We start from the raw sequence: 15,761 nt of genomic DNA on the forward strand, positions 1-15,761 counted from the left end.
GATGGCTCAGTGTCCCCTTCCTGAGGCCCATGAAGATGGCTCAGTGTCACCTTTCCTGAGGCTCTCACAGGCCCATGAAGATGGCTCAGTGTCACCTTTCCTGAGGCTCTCACAGGCCCATGAAGATGGCTCAGTGTCCCCTTCCTGAGGCTCTCACAGGCCCATGGAGATGGCTCAGTGTCCCCTTCCTGAGGCTCTCACAGGCCCATGGAGATGGCTCAGTGTCCCCTTCCTGAGGCTCTCACAGGCCCATGGAGATGGCTCAGTGTCACCTTCCTGAGGCTCTCACAGGCCCATGGAGATGGCTCAGTGTCCTTTCCTGAGGCTCTCACAGGCCCATGGAGATGGCTCAGTGTCACCTTCCTGAGGCTCTCACAGGCCCATGGAGATGGCTCAGTGTCCCCTTCCTGAGGCCCATGAAGATGGCTCAGTGTCACCTTTCCTGAGGCTCTCACAGGCCCATGGAGATGGCTCAGTGTCACCTTCCTGAGGCTCTCACAGGCCCATGGAGATGGCTCAGTGTCCTTTCCTGAGGCTCTCACAGGCCCATGGAGATGGCTCAGTGTCACCTTCCTGAGGCTCTCACAGGCCCATGGAGATGGCTCAGTGTCCCCTTCCTGAGGCCCATGAAGATGGCTCAGTGTCACCTTTCCTGAGGTTCTCACAGGCCCATGGAGATGGCTCAGTGTCACCTTTCCTGAGGCTCTCACAGGCCCATGGAGATGGCTCAGTGTCACCCTTCCTGAGGCTCCCCACGCTCACTCCAGGTGAAACCAGACATTTCCTTTCCCCTCTGCATGGTGACAGCCTGGCACAGCCTGATGGTGCCACAGCAGAGCACATCTGTCATCCCCATCCCAGCGAGACTCTCCCCCTGCCATCAGCTGTGACACAGCCCAGAAAACACCCAGGGAACAGCCCAAACCAAGGCCCAGCCTCCCTGCAGAGCTGGGAAGAGTCAAAAAGCCACAGCCAGCCCTGGGGTGGATGTAGGACAGTAGGACAGCTGGATGTGGGCTCCTGACAGCCTCTTTTCCAACAGCCACCAGCAGCAGCCAACACTCCCCAGCTAAGGCTGAGAGGTTCCTTCAGGTAAGAGAACAGAACCCCAGAACCCCTTCCTGGCCAACACCTTGGGTGTCTCTACAGGACTGCAGTGATGGAGGGACCATCATCACTCAGGGAAGCCCTGTTTGAGGGCCCCACTGTCCCTTCTCTGCCTCCCATGCCAACACTGCACCCAGGGCATGAAGAAAGGGCCAGTCCCTGGTTTTCTGCCCCACACAACAGCATCCACTCAGGTCCAGCTGCAGCCCTGAGGGCCAACAGCAGCTCCTATTCAGTGTAGGCTTGGGAGGTGCAGGTGGATACAGCTGGACCACAAAGTTCCTTTCATCCCTCTCCTTCCCCCCACAGGGCACAGTAGAACAACCCCAGGATCAGCTGCTGTCAGGCCAAACCCAGACCAGGTGCTTTATTCACTTCATATTTATTTTTCACAAAGACTGTACAAAATTCTTATAAAACTCTGGTGTGGGGATGGGCTATGACATTGATCCAAAAAATAATTCCCATGCAGTCCCACCAGTTCCATAACTTACAAGGAAACAGATAAGCTACAGAGAGCTGCGAGTCCTGGAGTATTTACACCGAGGAGGGCAGGAACAGGAGACAAAGCAACACAGGACAAGAGGTATTTACAGCACGGACACACAGACCCCCCTCACCTCACAAGAACAGCAGCAGCGACAGCAGGTCAGGCCCGTGGTGCTCCTAGGCCGACAGAATCTGGGCTATTTACAGTATCTCACATATTAACAGCTTTACAAATGTGTCCAGGAAGTTCATCTCATGTTTATATAAAAAAAAAAAAAGCACCAAGTGTCTGAATAGAAATCACACAGGCCTCCACGGGGGCTAGAATCCGAGGGCTGGCTGGCACCTGTGGCGTCACCGGCTGATGTCCCGGCTCGAGTCCCACATTTTAGTGCTGGGCTCCATGCCCAGCATGTCAAAGAAGGGGTGCTTGAGGGCCTCAGCCAGGGTGACACGCTTGGAGGGCTCGTACTCCAGCATGCTCTCGATGAGGTCGAACAGGCGGTGATGGTCCTCGGCCTCCGAGGTCAGGTATCGCTGCAGGTGGAGGGGAAGGTGAGGCTCAAGGAGGCTACATCCCATCCTGGGATGTTCCCTGCGCTCAGGGATGTTCCCTGCTTTGTTCACACCATCTCTCAGCCTGGAGCTGAGCTCCGCACTCCTCTCTATCCAGAACTGACAGATTTTCACACACCCTCCCTTCCCCAGGCACTTCCTGAACTTTCCATGTTCTCCTCGTCCTCCACTTGAGATGAAACTCAGGCTGCTGCAGCTTCCTATTGCTGGGACAGCCAAGGCTCCCTTCAACCACCCTTCTGCTGGCCCAAGCTTGCCCAGAGGGGGAATCTGAGGAGGCCTTACCCGCAGTGGTTTGCAGTTCTCCCGAACGTAGCGTCCAGCTGAGGTGTTCTCGTCCCAGTCCAGGCGGCCGTGGTAGAAATATTTCTGTTTCCTGTCAGAATAACAGGTGGCAGCAGGTTACACCTGAGCACAGCACACCCTGCAGCAGCAGCAGCAGCAGCAAGGTGCCAGCCCCAGTGGGACACAGCTGGCTCCAAATTGGGATCTCCCTCAGGGAGAAGCACTGCCCCTGGAGCAGGAGGGCTGGCACAGCTGCAGGGCCCAGCTGGCCTTGCTCACCTTGTCTTCCGGACCATTCGAGAAGGAATTGGCCCCAAAATCCTCTCCATCATGGCCAGGTGCTCCCTGTTGTCATGTGTCTGGGAGAGAGAAATGTAAAGGGAAGGCATGGAATAGATTCCAGTGGTTCTGCCCCCAGCCCTGGGTGTTCCCCCACCCAGAACCCCTTCCTGGCCACCACCTTGGGTGTTTCCACAGGACTGCAGGGATGGAGGGACCCCCATCAGTCTCAGGGAAGCAGCCAGCATCCTCTCACCAGTTGGGAAGTACCCACACAACACAGTTCTCACCTGGAAAAGGGTGAAACCCACATAATACTCAAAGATGATGCAGCCAATACTCCACACATCACAGGGCTGGCTCCAGCCAAGCTCTGAAAAACAATGTTGTTTAAATAAATGATCCAGTTACAACACAAGAGTCCAAATCCCTCTTTCTTTTAAAAATAAATAACTAAAAAAAAACCAAAAAACAAAAAACATCCTATTCCAGCCAGGCTTCTGGTGCTCTGCTGGCAATACACTGCCCAGCTGATGGTGGATCATGGAATCATCAAGGTTGGAAAAGACCTTCAAGATCACCAGCTCCAACCTGTGACCAATCCCAGTCCAGGACACTGAGTGCCACATCGAGCCATTCCTTGGACACCTCCAGGAATGGGGACTCCAAACCTCCCTGGGCAGCCCCTTCCACTGCCTGACCACCCCTTCCAGGAAGAAATTCCTGCTGATGTCCAACCCTGGCACAACTGGAGGCCATTTCTTCTTGTCCTGTCCCTTGCTCCCTGGGAGCAGAGCCCAAGCCCCCATGAGGAAGCTGTGGAGAGTGAGAGGGTCCCCCCTGAACCTCCTTTTTCCCAGGTGGAACAAACCCAGAACAATGACAGGGCTGTAACCATCGAGTTCCCAGGAAACAGCACCGCAGAGCTGTTAAATCAAGCACTTCTCATCTCCCAGGGCAAAGCCAGAAAGCTCCTGAATGATGTGGAAGCCCAACACCCCCTATCCCAGCGGGGTACAGGGGGCACAGCTGCCCTGGCAGACCCAGGGGCACCTTACCCAGGATGACTTCAGGGGCCCGGTAGTGCCTGGTGGACACGATGGTGCTGTGATGCTCGTGGTCAAAGGTGGCACTGCCAAAGTCCACCACCCTGATGGCCGTGCTCTTCACGCTCCTCTCATCCCGTTTCTGCAGGGGGGACAATGGCATCCATCACCTGGCAGCCCCTCCAGCCCCTGCCTTACCCAGCTGAGGGCACCACGGGAGGGGAAAGCTTCAGCAGCCCCAAAGCAGCTCCCAGCAGCAGCCATGGCTCACTCAGCACTGGCAGATGATGCAAAGCCCTGAAGGATTGCACAGAGCCCACATCCCCTGGGGCTGTGTCTGACCCCTCTGGCAAGGTCAGGGACACCAAGAGGAGAGCCAAGTGAGGCAGTGTGTTACCTTTTCCAGGTTGTAGGAGAGCTCGTAGTCAGAGTTCACAAAGAGGATGTTCTCTGGCTTGAGGTCAGTATGGGTGAGTTTATTGTCATGCAGAACTGAGGGAGAAAACAGAGCCTGGGTGAGGGGAGAGAAGCAGAACAAGGCTGCACCCCTCCAAAAAGCCATCATTGGTTCAGTTTGCTCATACTGGCACCAGTTGAACCCACATTTCAACCTGGGTGTGAACAGCCAGGCAAAGCCCAGGCCACGATGCTTCAGTAGAAGCACAAAGATTTATTGTATTGATCGCCAGAAGGTGCAGGGGGGTGGATGCTGGAGTGCTCTGAGCTACTGCCAGCCCACAAGCACCAGAAAATGAAGAGGATTCATTCCCAGCGGGGCAGGAAGGCTCAGGCTCAGAACCACAGCAAAAACTTGTTGCTCTGGGCCACCAGTTGCAGAAAAGTGCAACCTACTCAGCTCCCCAGGTCAGCCCAAAGCAGGGGGAGAGCAGCAGGGAACACTTACACTTCACAGCCTGGCACACCTGGAAGGCCATGTGCCGTACTTGGTGGATGGGGTAAGGCAGGTAGTTGTTATCCTTCAGGAAATCAAAGGTGCTGAGCCCCAGCAGCTCGAAGGAGATGCACATGTGGCCATGGTAGTCAAACCAGTCAAACATCCTGACACAGAGACTGACAGAAACATTCCAGTTGGGAACAGCTCTGCAGGCACCACTCAGCTGTGTCACCCCTGTGTCAGGCTCCTCCTTTCCCTGCTCAGTCTGTACCTCACAGCAAGCCAAGGTGCTTCCAAAACTATTTAGGATCACCTTCAAGCACACAACACCCAGCACCTCTTCCACCCCAGCCCTGAAACCAGCCCTTCCTGCTGAACACCAAGAGCACACTCACTTGGTGTTCTCAGGATCCTTCTCGTTGATTTTCTCCAGCACGTTGATTTCCAGTCGAGCAGCCTCTTTGTATTTCTCCACGTTTTTAATGATTTTCAGAGCAACGCGTGCACCACCCCTGTGGGAGAAACAGGAAGGAAGCACAAGGTGAGCCCTAAGCAGGTAAAAGAGGCTGTGCCCTGTGAAAGGGACCTTCTGACCAGCCTCCCTTGCTCAAGCAGGCTGTTATTAAGGGGTGTCTACCAACGGTGCCCCTTTCCCTCCCTACAAAACAACCCTGAAGCTTCCCCCAGCACTTGGGCAACACAAAGAGGGTGAGAGCCTGGAGCAGCAGAGGATATTGGAAACCAAGGGACTGATTTTCACCCCCAGGCTCCCACATTTTGCCAGCCACGGTCTCCCCTTTCCCCACATACCTCCGGTGATCCATGCACTGCACCACTCTGCCGAAGGTCCCTTCCCCCAGGGTGCTGATAATCTCATCTGGGAGGGAGAGAAGGAGAGGGAAGGAGCTGAGAGAGGGAGCAGGACCTGGCTGCAGCGATACACAGGGCAGAGGAGAATGCATTGCAACACCTAACCTGCACACAGCTGGAGAGACCGGAGCAGCGGAAGGCTGACACCGGCTGCACAAGGCAGCTGCCCTAATTCCCTGGCACTTCAGTAACAATACACAATATAAACGTAGCTTTAACAAAAGGGGAAGGAAAAGGAGAGGGTTTTCTCTTTAATAAACAATGAAAATAAAATGAAACAGAAAGATAAGACAGATCTGCGACTGCGATGGGAGCTTAACTAGAGAGCTAAATTATGTTACGATTTGGCTGTACATCTTTCTTGTAGCCAGTCGCCGACGCGATAGATCAGATGCCCCTCGTCGTCGTCCTCCACACTCTTGGCCCTTCTGCTGCTCTGTCGACTCCGCTGCTGGCCCAGGCAGACAGGGAATTCATCATTCACCAATCAGATTTTCAAACCAGCGCAGCAGCAGCCAGCGTCACGCATTGGTTGGTTTGGAAATTCACATGGTTGTTTGAGGAGGGGTTGCAGGAGGAGATTCCCAGCCAATTCATACGGCACAGAGGAATATATAACGATAGGGATATTGCAAGGGAACATGTCAAGATACAACACACTAGCTCAGAAAAGAAAAAAACAGTTTGCTTTTCGTTGTAGCAAAAAAAAAAAAAAAAAAGAAAAAAAAAAAGAAAAAAAAAAGAAAAAGAAAAAAAAGAAAAAAATAAGAAAAAAAAGAACCTACAAACAGCCCCAACCCGAACCAGTGTGACAGCAGAGCTGTCAGAGTGAGGGAGCTGAGGGGCATGGAAAGGGCTGGCTGTTCTTGCTCCCACGGGGGCTCAGAGAGGAACAGCACCGGCCTTCGGGTCCTGGGGACAGCCTGAGCACGCCGCAGAGCAGGGGCAGCAGGAGGCAAGTGCTGGCTGGGAGCTCCTGCACAAGCCCAGGCTGCCCCCACAGGCACCCCTATCCCACTCCAATAACCGCCCACACAGCTTCCCCCAGCCCCGACACTCAGGGAAAGATGAACTCCGAGGTTGCAGAAAAGCAGCTTTAGATACAATGATCCATCCAAAACGGAAAGTTCCCAGTGACTGCCTGGGGAAAAGATGGACACTTCTTCCTAGACCCTCCCCCAAAGAAGCTGATCCTGGAAGGACTAACTTCCAGAAGAGAAGCTGAACCCAACAGGGAACAGGGACAGCCCTGGGATGAGGCAGATAAGAGGTTTATGCTGGAGAAGAGAAAATTCCTGCCTTCGGTTCCTCAGCTAAGTATCCCCATACTTGGGAGCAACCAGCCAGCAGACTTGGGACCCAAATCCAGCCCCCAATCCCCTCCCTGGACACAGAGCCAGAACAGACCAGACAACACTGAGAGCTCCACACACAGAGCAGAGAATGTGTCTGGGGTCTAACAGAAGTGGAAGGTGAACAGCAGAACAGACAAGAAGAGAAAGCCAGGGATGCTTCCGGGAAGAGCCTGGGATGGTTCTGCCTCCACTTGAGCTGAGTGCTCCAAAAGCTCTGCTCCTCCACAAAGCCCACATCAGCTGGGCCCACCCAGGAGGATCCTGCTCAGAGCCAAGGCCCGAAACAGGGACCACAGGGGCAGTCACCTGCCCCAGGCTCTCTGGGACTGGGACCAGCTGAGCGCTGGCTCTTCGAGCCTTGCACAAACCCTGCCTGGCTGGGGCTCCTACACAGCCCTCCATGAGCATCACTGAATGGGAGGAGATGCAGCACCACCCTGGGGACCCGCCAGCCTCGCGGGGCACTCCTGTCCTCCCACTGAGAGAGGGCCTGAGCCACCCGTGCCCAGCTGGCACCGGGCAGCGCCAACCACGGCGCGCAGGGACGTGAGCAGCAACAACTCTGCACCAAAACTCCTCTAAAAAACACACACACACACACACACACAGAGAGCTCACGCCGACTCCGACAGAGCATTTAAAAAGTGAATTTTCTACTTACCCAGCTCAGCACCTGGGAGAGAGAGAAAGGTTACAGGGCAGGCACGGCACAGCAGGATACTCACCGATGAGGAGCGGCTAAAGGACCGGCTGCGGCGCCGCCTCCGCCTGTGCTTACGCCGGCTGCTTTTGCAGCTCCGGTAGCTGCCCTCGCGGTCCCGGGAGCGCCGGTACTCGTACGAGTGGCGGTACTCGGGCTCGTAGTAGGCGTCGCCCCGCTCGCGGCTGTAGTCGTTGCGCCTGTAGCTGTCACAGTAACGGCGGTCGTAGGCCCTGCGGTCTGCTGAGTGGTCGTCGTAGCTGGGCATGGGCATGGGGAGAGGGGAGGGGTCAGTCCCTCTCAGAGGCATCCAGAACATCTGAGATAGCCCAGCTACCCCAAATGGTAAAAAATTAACAGGATGGGTTGTGAGGTAGTGTTGGAAAAAGGTTTAATAAAAGGAGAAATAACAAAGCTCCTACAGGTAAGAACTAAGCCAGGGGAAAGAGGTTTTTGGTCTCAGAGGAACCCAGCACACCTGAGATAGCCCAGCTACCCCAAATGGTAAAAAATTAACAGGATGGGTTCTGAGGTGGTGTTGGAAAAAGGTTTAATAAAAGGAGAAATAAGAAAGCTCTTACAGGTAAGAACCGAGCCAGGGGCAAGAGGTTCTTGCTCTCAGAGGAACCCAGCTACCCCAAATGGTATAAAACTACCAGAATGGGTTCTGAGGTGGTGTTGGAAAAAGGTTTAATAAAAGGAGAAATAAGAAAACTCTTACAGGTAAGAACTAAGCCAGGGGAAAGAGGTTTTTGCTCTCAAAGGAACCCAGAACATCTGAGATAGCCCAGCTACCCCAAATGGTATAAAACTACCAGGATGGGTTGTGAGGTAGTGTGGTAAATGGAAAAAGGTTTAATAAAAGGAGAAATAAGAAAGCTCTTACAGGTAAGAACTAAGCCAGGGGAAAGAGGTTTTTGCTCTCAAAGGGACCCAGAACATCTGAGATAGCCCAGCTACCCCAAATGGTAAAAAAATAACAGGATGGGTTCTGAGGTGGTGTTGGAAAAAGGTTTAATAAAAGGAGAAATAACAAAGCTCTTACAGGTAAGAACCGAGCCAGGGGCAAGAGGTTCTTGCTCTCAGAGGAACCCAGCTACCCCAAATGGTATAAAACTACCAGAATGGGTTCTGAGGTGGTGTTGGAAAAAGGTTTAATAAAAGGAGAAATAAGAAAGCTCTTACTGGTAAGAACTAAGCCAGGGGAAAGAGGTTTTTGCTCTCAAAGGAACCCAGAACATCTGAGATAGCCCAGCTACCCCAAATGGCAAAAAGTTAACAGGATGGGTTGTGAGGTAGTGTGGTAAATGGAAAAAGGTTTAATAAAAGGAGAAATAAGAAAGCTCCTACAGGTAAGAACTAAGCCAGGGGAAAGAGGTTTTTGGTCTCAGAGGAACCCAGCACACCTGAGATAGCCCAGCTACCCCAAATGGTATAAAACTACCAGGATGGGTTGTGAGGTAGTGTGGTAAATGGAAAAAGGTTTAATAAAAGGAGAAATAAGAAAGCTCTTACAGGTTAAGAACCGAGCCAGGGGCAAGAGGTTCTTGCTCTCAGAGGAACCCAGCACACCTGAGATAGCCCAGCTACCCCAAATGGTATAAAACTACCAGGATGGGTTCTGAGGTAGTGTTGGAAATGGAAAAAGGTTTAATAAAAGGCAAAATAAAAAAGCTCTTACAGAGAAAACTGAGCCAGGGGCAAGAGGTCCTTGCTCCTGCTGAAACACCTCACAAAAGGGATTATTTCCTTTGTTCTCTTCTTTTTCTAGTGAATTACTGTCCAACAAATTACCTAGGCTGGACCTCATGGCCTCTGTCCAATTGGGCAGCCCCAGGTCTGAGGTGAAGTCCCAAAGGTCCTATGAGGTGTCTTTGTACCAAATTGGGAGAGAAACTTCTGGGCTTTTTGCCTTTTTAAGCAGACAAAGAATAATTTTGGACCAAACATTGCAACATTGGGGAATGTTGAGGGGTTGGAGTGGACTTGAAGATCTTCATCACCTCGCCCTAGACCAGACTGCCTTGTCCAGTCCGGCCTTGAACACTGCCAGGGTTGGGGCAGCCCCATCCACCCAGTGTGCCAGTGTCTCACCACCCTCACAGGGAAGATCTTACTCATGTCTAGCCTAAATTCTCTCTCTTTCAATTTGTACCCATTATTCCTTGTCCTATCACTACAGTTCCTCATGGAGGGTCCCTCTCCAGTTTCCTTGTAGGCCCCTTTTAACACTGCAAGGTGCTGTGAGGTCTTCACACAACCTCCTCTTCTCCAGGCTGGAAAACTCCCCCAGCCCAAATCCTCTCACAACCTTCTCTTCTCCAGGCTGGAAACCTCTCCCAGCCCCAATTCTCCCACAACCTCCTCTTCTCCAGGCTGGAAACCTCCCCCAGCCCCAATTCTCTCAGAATCTTCTCTTCTGCAGGCTGGAAACCTCTCCCAGCCCCAATTCTCTCACAACCTTCTCTTCTCCAGCCTGGAAAACTCTCCCAGCCCCAATTCTCTCACAACCTTCTCTTCTCCAGCCTGGAAAACTCTCCCAGCCCCAATTCTCTCACAACCTTCTCTTCTGCAGGCTGGAAACCTCTCCCAGCCCCAATTCTCTCAGCCTTCTCCATGAGGAAGGTGTTCCAATCCTCTTAACAACACCCCAGCCTCCTCTGGACCTGTTCCAACAGTTCCATGTCCTTGTTATGTTTGGAACACCAAAACTTTTGCAGTGCTTTGAGGGAGCCCAAGGCAAGAGGCCATGAGCTGCCAACCCTTGGCATAACAAGGGGGACAGGGATCTGTGCCCCAGCCAGGTCAGGGACACTCTGAGCTGAGGACCCCAGATCTTCCTGTACTGAAACTGTGAAGGGATAAAGGCTCAGCGGGTCCTTTGTTCAGGATCCCTCCTTGAAGGCACCAGCTGGAGCTGTTACTTTGTTATTGCACCAAGATTAAACCATTTTTAAGGATTGAGATGTCTGAGACTCAGCTGTGAGAAACCAGGGCTGAGCCAATAAGGAAACTGGTCTGACTGGGAGTGTGGGGTGTGTAGGGAGTCAAACAGGGCAAACATTGGGTCACTGAAGCCACTGCTGTGAAGGAGCCTCAGTCCCTGCTCAGGTGGTGCAGTGGCACTGCCAGAGGGGCTCCTGGCTGCCAGACAGGGAAGTTTCCCAAAGAGGGGAGTGAGGGGCTTTGGTGACAAGCACTGCCCAGGCTGTGACAGCTCAGAGCAGGCCCAGGTCACGTGGAACCTGGGTGAGTATGGATGACTGGGCCATGATTAAGGGACTGGAGCATCTCTCTTAATGAGCAGAGACTGTGGGAGATGGGCCTCGTTAGTCTGGAGATGACTGAGAGGAAATCTCATTACTGCACATCAATATCTCCAAGGCAGGTGCCAGGATGGTGCCAGACTCTTTTCAGTGGTGCCCAGCAAGAGGATGGGTAGCAATGACCATAAACTAAAACACACCACGTTCTTTCTACCCCAACACAAGGAAGAAGTTGTTCCCACGGAGGGTGGCAGAGCACTGGCACAGCTGCCCAGGGTGAGCATGGCACCTCCCTCTCTGAGGACACCCCACATCAGTATCTCCAAGGTAGGTGCCAGGAGGGTGCCAGACTCTTTTCAGTGGTGCCCACTGACAGGATGGGTAGCAAAACCATCAACTAAAACACACCATGCTCTACCCCAACACAAAGAAGAAGCTGTTCCCACAGAGGGTGGCAGAGCACTGGCACAGCTGCCCAGGGTGAGCATGGCACCTCCCTCTCTGAGGACACCCCACATCAGTGTCTCCAATGCAGGTGCCAGGATGGTGCCAGACACTTCTCAGTGGTGCCCAGTGACAGGAAGCTGTTCCCACAGAGGGTGGCAGAGCACTGGCACAGCTGCCCAGGCCGAGCATGGCACCTCCCTCTCTGGACACATCCCAAACCCACCCGGCCGTGTCCCTGAGCACTGGGTGACCCCAGAGGTCCCTCCCAGCCCAGCCCCCGGGTGAGCCCGTGCAGGAGGGCAGCTGAAGCCCCGCTCACCTCCGGGATCGGACGTGGTAGCTGTCCTCCCGCCGGTGCCGCCGGTCCCGCTCGCTGCTGCTGGACCGGGACCGCGTCCGCCGCCGCTTGTGCTTGCGGCTCCGGTAGCGCTCGTGGTAACTGCCGCGGCTGCTGCGCTCCGACGAGCGGTACCTTCGGGAGTGCGGCATCTGCGGGGACAGCACGGACACTCAGGGACCCATGGGGACAGTGGGGACCCTGTGGGGACACCCTGGGGACAGCAGGGACTGTCAGGGACTCATGGGGACAGTGGGGATCCCCTGGGAACAGCAGGGACCCCGTGAGACACTCATGGGGACAGCAGGGACCCTGTGAGGCACCCATGGGGACAGAAGGGACCCCATGAGGACAGCACAGACACTGAGGCACACGGGGGGACAGAGGGACACTGAGACACCCGTGGGGTCAGCAGGGACCCTCTAGGGATGGCAGGGACCCTGTGAAGACCCCATGGGGACAGCAGGGACCCCATGAGGCACCTGTGGGGACAGCAGGAACCTCTGGGGTCAGCAGGGACCCTGTGAGACACCCGTGGGGACGGCAGGGACCCCATGAAGCATCTGTTGGGACATCAGGGACTTTGTGAGGTCAGCAGAGACCCTGTGAGGCAGCTGTGGGGACAGCAGGGACCTGTGGGGATGGCACAGACCCTGTGAGGCATCTGTGGGACCAGCAGGGACCCTGCGAGGACGGCACGGACCCTGTGGGGCACCCAAGGGGACAGCAGGGACAGTGAGGCACCCATGGGGACATCAGGGACCCTGTGAGGCACCCATGGGGACATCAGGGACCCTGTGGAGACATCAGGGACAGTGAGGCACTCTGTGAGGCTCCCGTGGGGACAGCAGGATTCTGTGGGGTCAGCAGAGACCCTGTGGGGACATCAGGGACCCCGTGGGGACATCAGGGACAGTCAGGCACCCATGGGGACAGCAGGGACCCTGTGAGGCACTCGTGGGGACCCCATGGAGACCCCCTCTCTGCTGTGAGGCACCCGTGGGGACAGCAGGGATGTCTGGGGACAGCAGGGACCCTGTGGCACCTGTGGGGACAGCAGGGCAGCATTAACAGGAACCCAATGTGTGTGAGTGTGCCAGGGGATCTGAGAGAGGAGAGCAACCTCTGAGAGACCCCAGAGCCCCACAGGACAGGGTGAGACCCCCCCATGGTCATCCTGCCCCGTTCCCTTTCCCAGAAAAAGAACCCTGGTTCTCATTGCCAGGTTTGTATCTCTTCCTCACACCCATCTCTACTGCCCACAGCTCCAGGAACAGCTTTTGCACCTTTTCTCTTCAAGCTGCCCAGGAATGAGGGAAGCAGCACCAAGGGAGGTGAGGGAATGTGAAATGAAGCCCTGGATGTCACCAGAGCCCCTGGGCAATGTGAGAAATGGATTTATAGAAAATCAATCCTCAAAGCCTGGCAGAAGTTTTAAAAGGTGGCCTTGCAAATAAGACTGGATAATTTGGAGAAACAGAAGTATGAAAGATGCATTGTAGTGGGACCCACGAGGGGTAATTTTAAATTATTTGCTTTAAAGTATTTACAGCATGGTGTGGCTAAATAAGCCAAAAAATTATTCTGATGTACTGTAATTAAGAAATAGTTCATTTCTGATTGTGATGACGTGAATTCTAACATCTGAATTCTTCCACCCTTCATATGAGACTGAGAATAGAATAAAAGTTTTTAAAATGCCTCTCAGTTGCCCCATCTCTGGGTCAGAAAAAGGCTTAATCAGGCTTAATCCAGCAATGGATGCCCAGAGAGCAGCTCCTCAAGAGATGCCTCAGGTTTCCTGCCAAGTGCCATCTACACTGGGTCACAAGGGTGGGGAAGGGTCTGGGGCTGTTTGGTCTGTTCAGCTGGGACTGAGGGGAGATCTCAGCGGGCTGCAGCTTCCCCAGGAGGGACAGCTCTGGTCTCTGCTCTGTGTGACAGTGACAGCACCCCAGGGAATGGCTGCAGCTGTGGCAGGGAGGTTTAGGCTGGATATAGGAAAAGGTGCTTCCCCCAGAGGTTGTTGGGGCACTGCCCAGGCTCCCCAGGGAATGGTCCCAGCCCCAGGGCTGCCAGAGCTCCAGGAGAGGTTGGACAATGCTCCCAGGGATGCACAGGCCGGGACTGCTGGGGTGTCCTGGGGAAGGACATCAGGATGTGCTGATGCCTTTGGATCCCTCCCAACTCAGGAGGTTGGTGACACACATCCCTCTGTCAGTGGAGAACCACCCAGGAGCAAACCCTCCCTTCCCAAAGGGCACCAACAGGACCCTGCAGATCCCCAGCTCTGCCCCTCTGGAGAGCCTGGAGCCAAGGGGATCCAAAGGGCACCAACAGAGCCCTGCAGAGCCTCAGGGGTCTCAGCTCAGCCCCTCTGGAGAGCCTGGAGCCAAGGGGATCCAAAGGGCACCAACAGAGCCCTGCAGACCCTCAGGGGTCTCAGCTCAGCCCCTCTGGAGAGCCTGGAGCCAAGGGATCCAAAGGGCACCAACAGAGCCCTGCAGACCCTCAGGGGTCTCAGCTCAGCCCCTCTGGAGAGCCTGGAGCCAAGGGATCCAAAGGGCACCAACAGAGCCCTGCAGACCCTCAGGGGTCTCAGCTCAGCCCCTCTGGAGAGCCTGGAGCCGAGGAGATCCCGAGGTGGGATGGCACAGAGGCTGCAGCCCCTCAGAACCTGCCAGGCCGTGCCCCACAGCTCTCAAACATTCCCCGTACGAATTTGGGTTCCAAGCACAATTGGTGGAATCATGGAACGTGTACTGGGAGGGACCATCACGCTCACTCAGTCCCACCCCCTGCCATGTGCAGGGCCACCTTCCACTGGCCCAGGCGGCTCCAACCTGGCATTAAACACCGCAGGGATGGGGCAGCCACAGCTTCTCTGGGCAATCTGTGCCAGGGCCACAGGAGAAGCCGGAGCTCCCGCGGCAGTTTCCCCCATCCAAAATGCCCCCGGCTGCGTCCCCGTCCCCGCCCAGCGCTGACATCACCGCCAGGGCTCGGACAGGCCGAACCGGCCCCGGCGCGGGGTGATCGGGGGCACGGGCCCGGTACCGCCTGCACGGGGGGCTTTGCCCGGGGTTCCCCCCGAGCCCCGCGGTTTCCAGCCGCGGACCGAAGGGAGCGCGAAGGCGGCGCTGGCGGCCCGCCAAGGCCCGGCTCCGTAGAACGAGCACCGGGGCTGCGTTCCGCAGCAGGGCTGGAACCGCTTTGGGGACGGTGATGGCGGCCGCGCCGGGCGGGGCATCCGCCGTGCAGGCCCGGAAGCACCGGGACACCGGGAGAGGGCGGGGCGGCCTCGGCGGGGAGGCCCCGACCGGGTCCCTCCGGGCCATCCGGCCCCGCCGCCCTCACGGGAACACCCAGGCCGCCGATTGCCACTGCGGCCCCGCCGGGAACGACAAACCGGGCCCGCCCCGCGCCGCCCTCACCGGCCGCGGCCTACCCACCCCGCCCCGGCCCGCGGGGCCTCGCACCGCGCCGCACCGCCACGCACCGTCCTCGCAGCCAGCCCGGTGCGCTTGTCCCACAGGAAATCCGTGATGGCGGCCGTGGGCCCCCGGGCCCCGCTCCAGCTCCTGCCGCCGCCGCCGCCGATCCGGGTCCTGCCAGCCCGCGGGGCCGCGCACGCACGTACGCGATCACGTACGCACGCACGTAGGCGCGCGGAGCTGCGTCACACCAGGTGGGGCCGGTGGGCGGGGTTAGAGCAGAGGGGCGGGACCGGTTCCGCACGGATCCCTCTTTAAGCCACGCCCCCTTCTCGGACCCAGCGGCGCCGCCTTGGCGAGGCCGAGGGGCGGGGCGAGATTTGAGGGGCGGGGCCTGGGTCGCTCGCCCCGCCCACCTCCTCCCCGAAGCCACACCTCTCCCTCCTGACGGCGGCGGGACAGACCCGAGGGGCGGGGTCGAGCTATGGGCAGGGCCTATGCTGATATCCTCGCCCATCGCCTCCAGGAGCTCCGCCCCTTGTCCGCCCACCGTCTTACAAGCCACGCCCTCTCCTCGTTCCGCTGCCCGCGATGGGGCGGGGCTAGACAGAAGGGGCGTGGTCCTTATCGGGTAGTCCCGCCCCTCTCTCCTTGAAGCCCCGCCCCTCTTCGGTC

The 15,761-nt window shown here is 56.2% G+C and overlaps 1 protein-coding gene and 1 long non-coding RNA gene across 3 annotated transcripts; one reads left to right on the forward strand and one right to left on the reverse strand.

The window, feature by feature from the left end:
* Nucleotides 1–1,473: 1,473 nt before the first annotated feature.
* Nucleotides 1,474–15,295, reverse strand: CLK2 (CDC like kinase 2). Of its 2 annotated transcripts, none has more exons than XM_036397649.2 (13): nucleotides 15,152–15,295; nucleotides 11,635–11,804; nucleotides 7,628–7,862; nucleotides 5,902–5,995; nucleotides 5,488–5,554; nucleotides 5,073–5,189; nucleotides 4,687–4,853; nucleotides 4,180–4,274; nucleotides 3,795–3,924; nucleotides 3,027–3,109; nucleotides 2,737–2,816; nucleotides 2,458–2,548; nucleotides 1,474–2,133 (listed from the first exon to the last, which is right to left on the reverse strand). In XM_036397649.2, exons 2-13 carry the CDS (start codon nucleotides 11,802–11,804, stop codon nucleotides 1,951–1,953), a joined length of 1,512 nt encoding a protein of 503 aa, XP_036253542.1. In that variant the 5' UTR covers nucleotides 15,152–15,295; the 3' UTR covers nucleotides 1,474–1,950. The 2 variants fall into 2 exon arrangements, with proteins under 2 accessions (XP_036253542.1, XP_036253541.1); XM_036397648.2 differs by having other exon boundaries at nucleotides 5,902–5,998.
* Nucleotides 1,586–3,154, forward strand: LOC129046980 (uncharacterized). Its single transcript, XR_008508901.1, has 2 exons — nucleotides 1,586–1,693; nucleotides 2,935–3,154. It is a non-coding gene; the product is annotated as an uncharacterized LOC129046980 (long non-coding RNA).
* Nucleotides 15,296–15,761: the final 466 nt, after the last annotated feature.

The sequence above is a fragment of the Molothrus ater genome, chromosome 29, assembly GCF_012460135.2.
Source record: "Molothrus ater isolate BHLD 08-10-18 breed brown headed cowbird chromosome 29, BPBGC_Mater_1.1, whole genome shotgun sequence".
Lineage (NCBI taxonomy): Eukaryota > Metazoa > Chordata > Aves > Passeriformes > Icteridae > Molothrus > Molothrus ater.

Excerpts from the sequence above, each read along its gene's own strand:
- CLK2 (XM_036397648.2), bottom strand. The coding sequence starts at position 11,804 with ATGCCGCACTCCCGAAGGTACCGCTCGTCGGAGCGCAGCAGCCGCGGC. Across the intron at positions 4,275-4,686 it reads GGTGTGCCAGGCTGTGAAGT|TTCTGCATGACAATAAACTC; the intron begins GTAAGTGTTCCC and ends TTTCTCCCTCAG. Across the intron at positions 3,110-3,794 it reads GGCCCCTGAAGTCATCCTGG|AGCTTGGCTGGAGCCAGCCC; the intron begins GTAAGGTGCCCC and ends ATTGTTTTTCAG.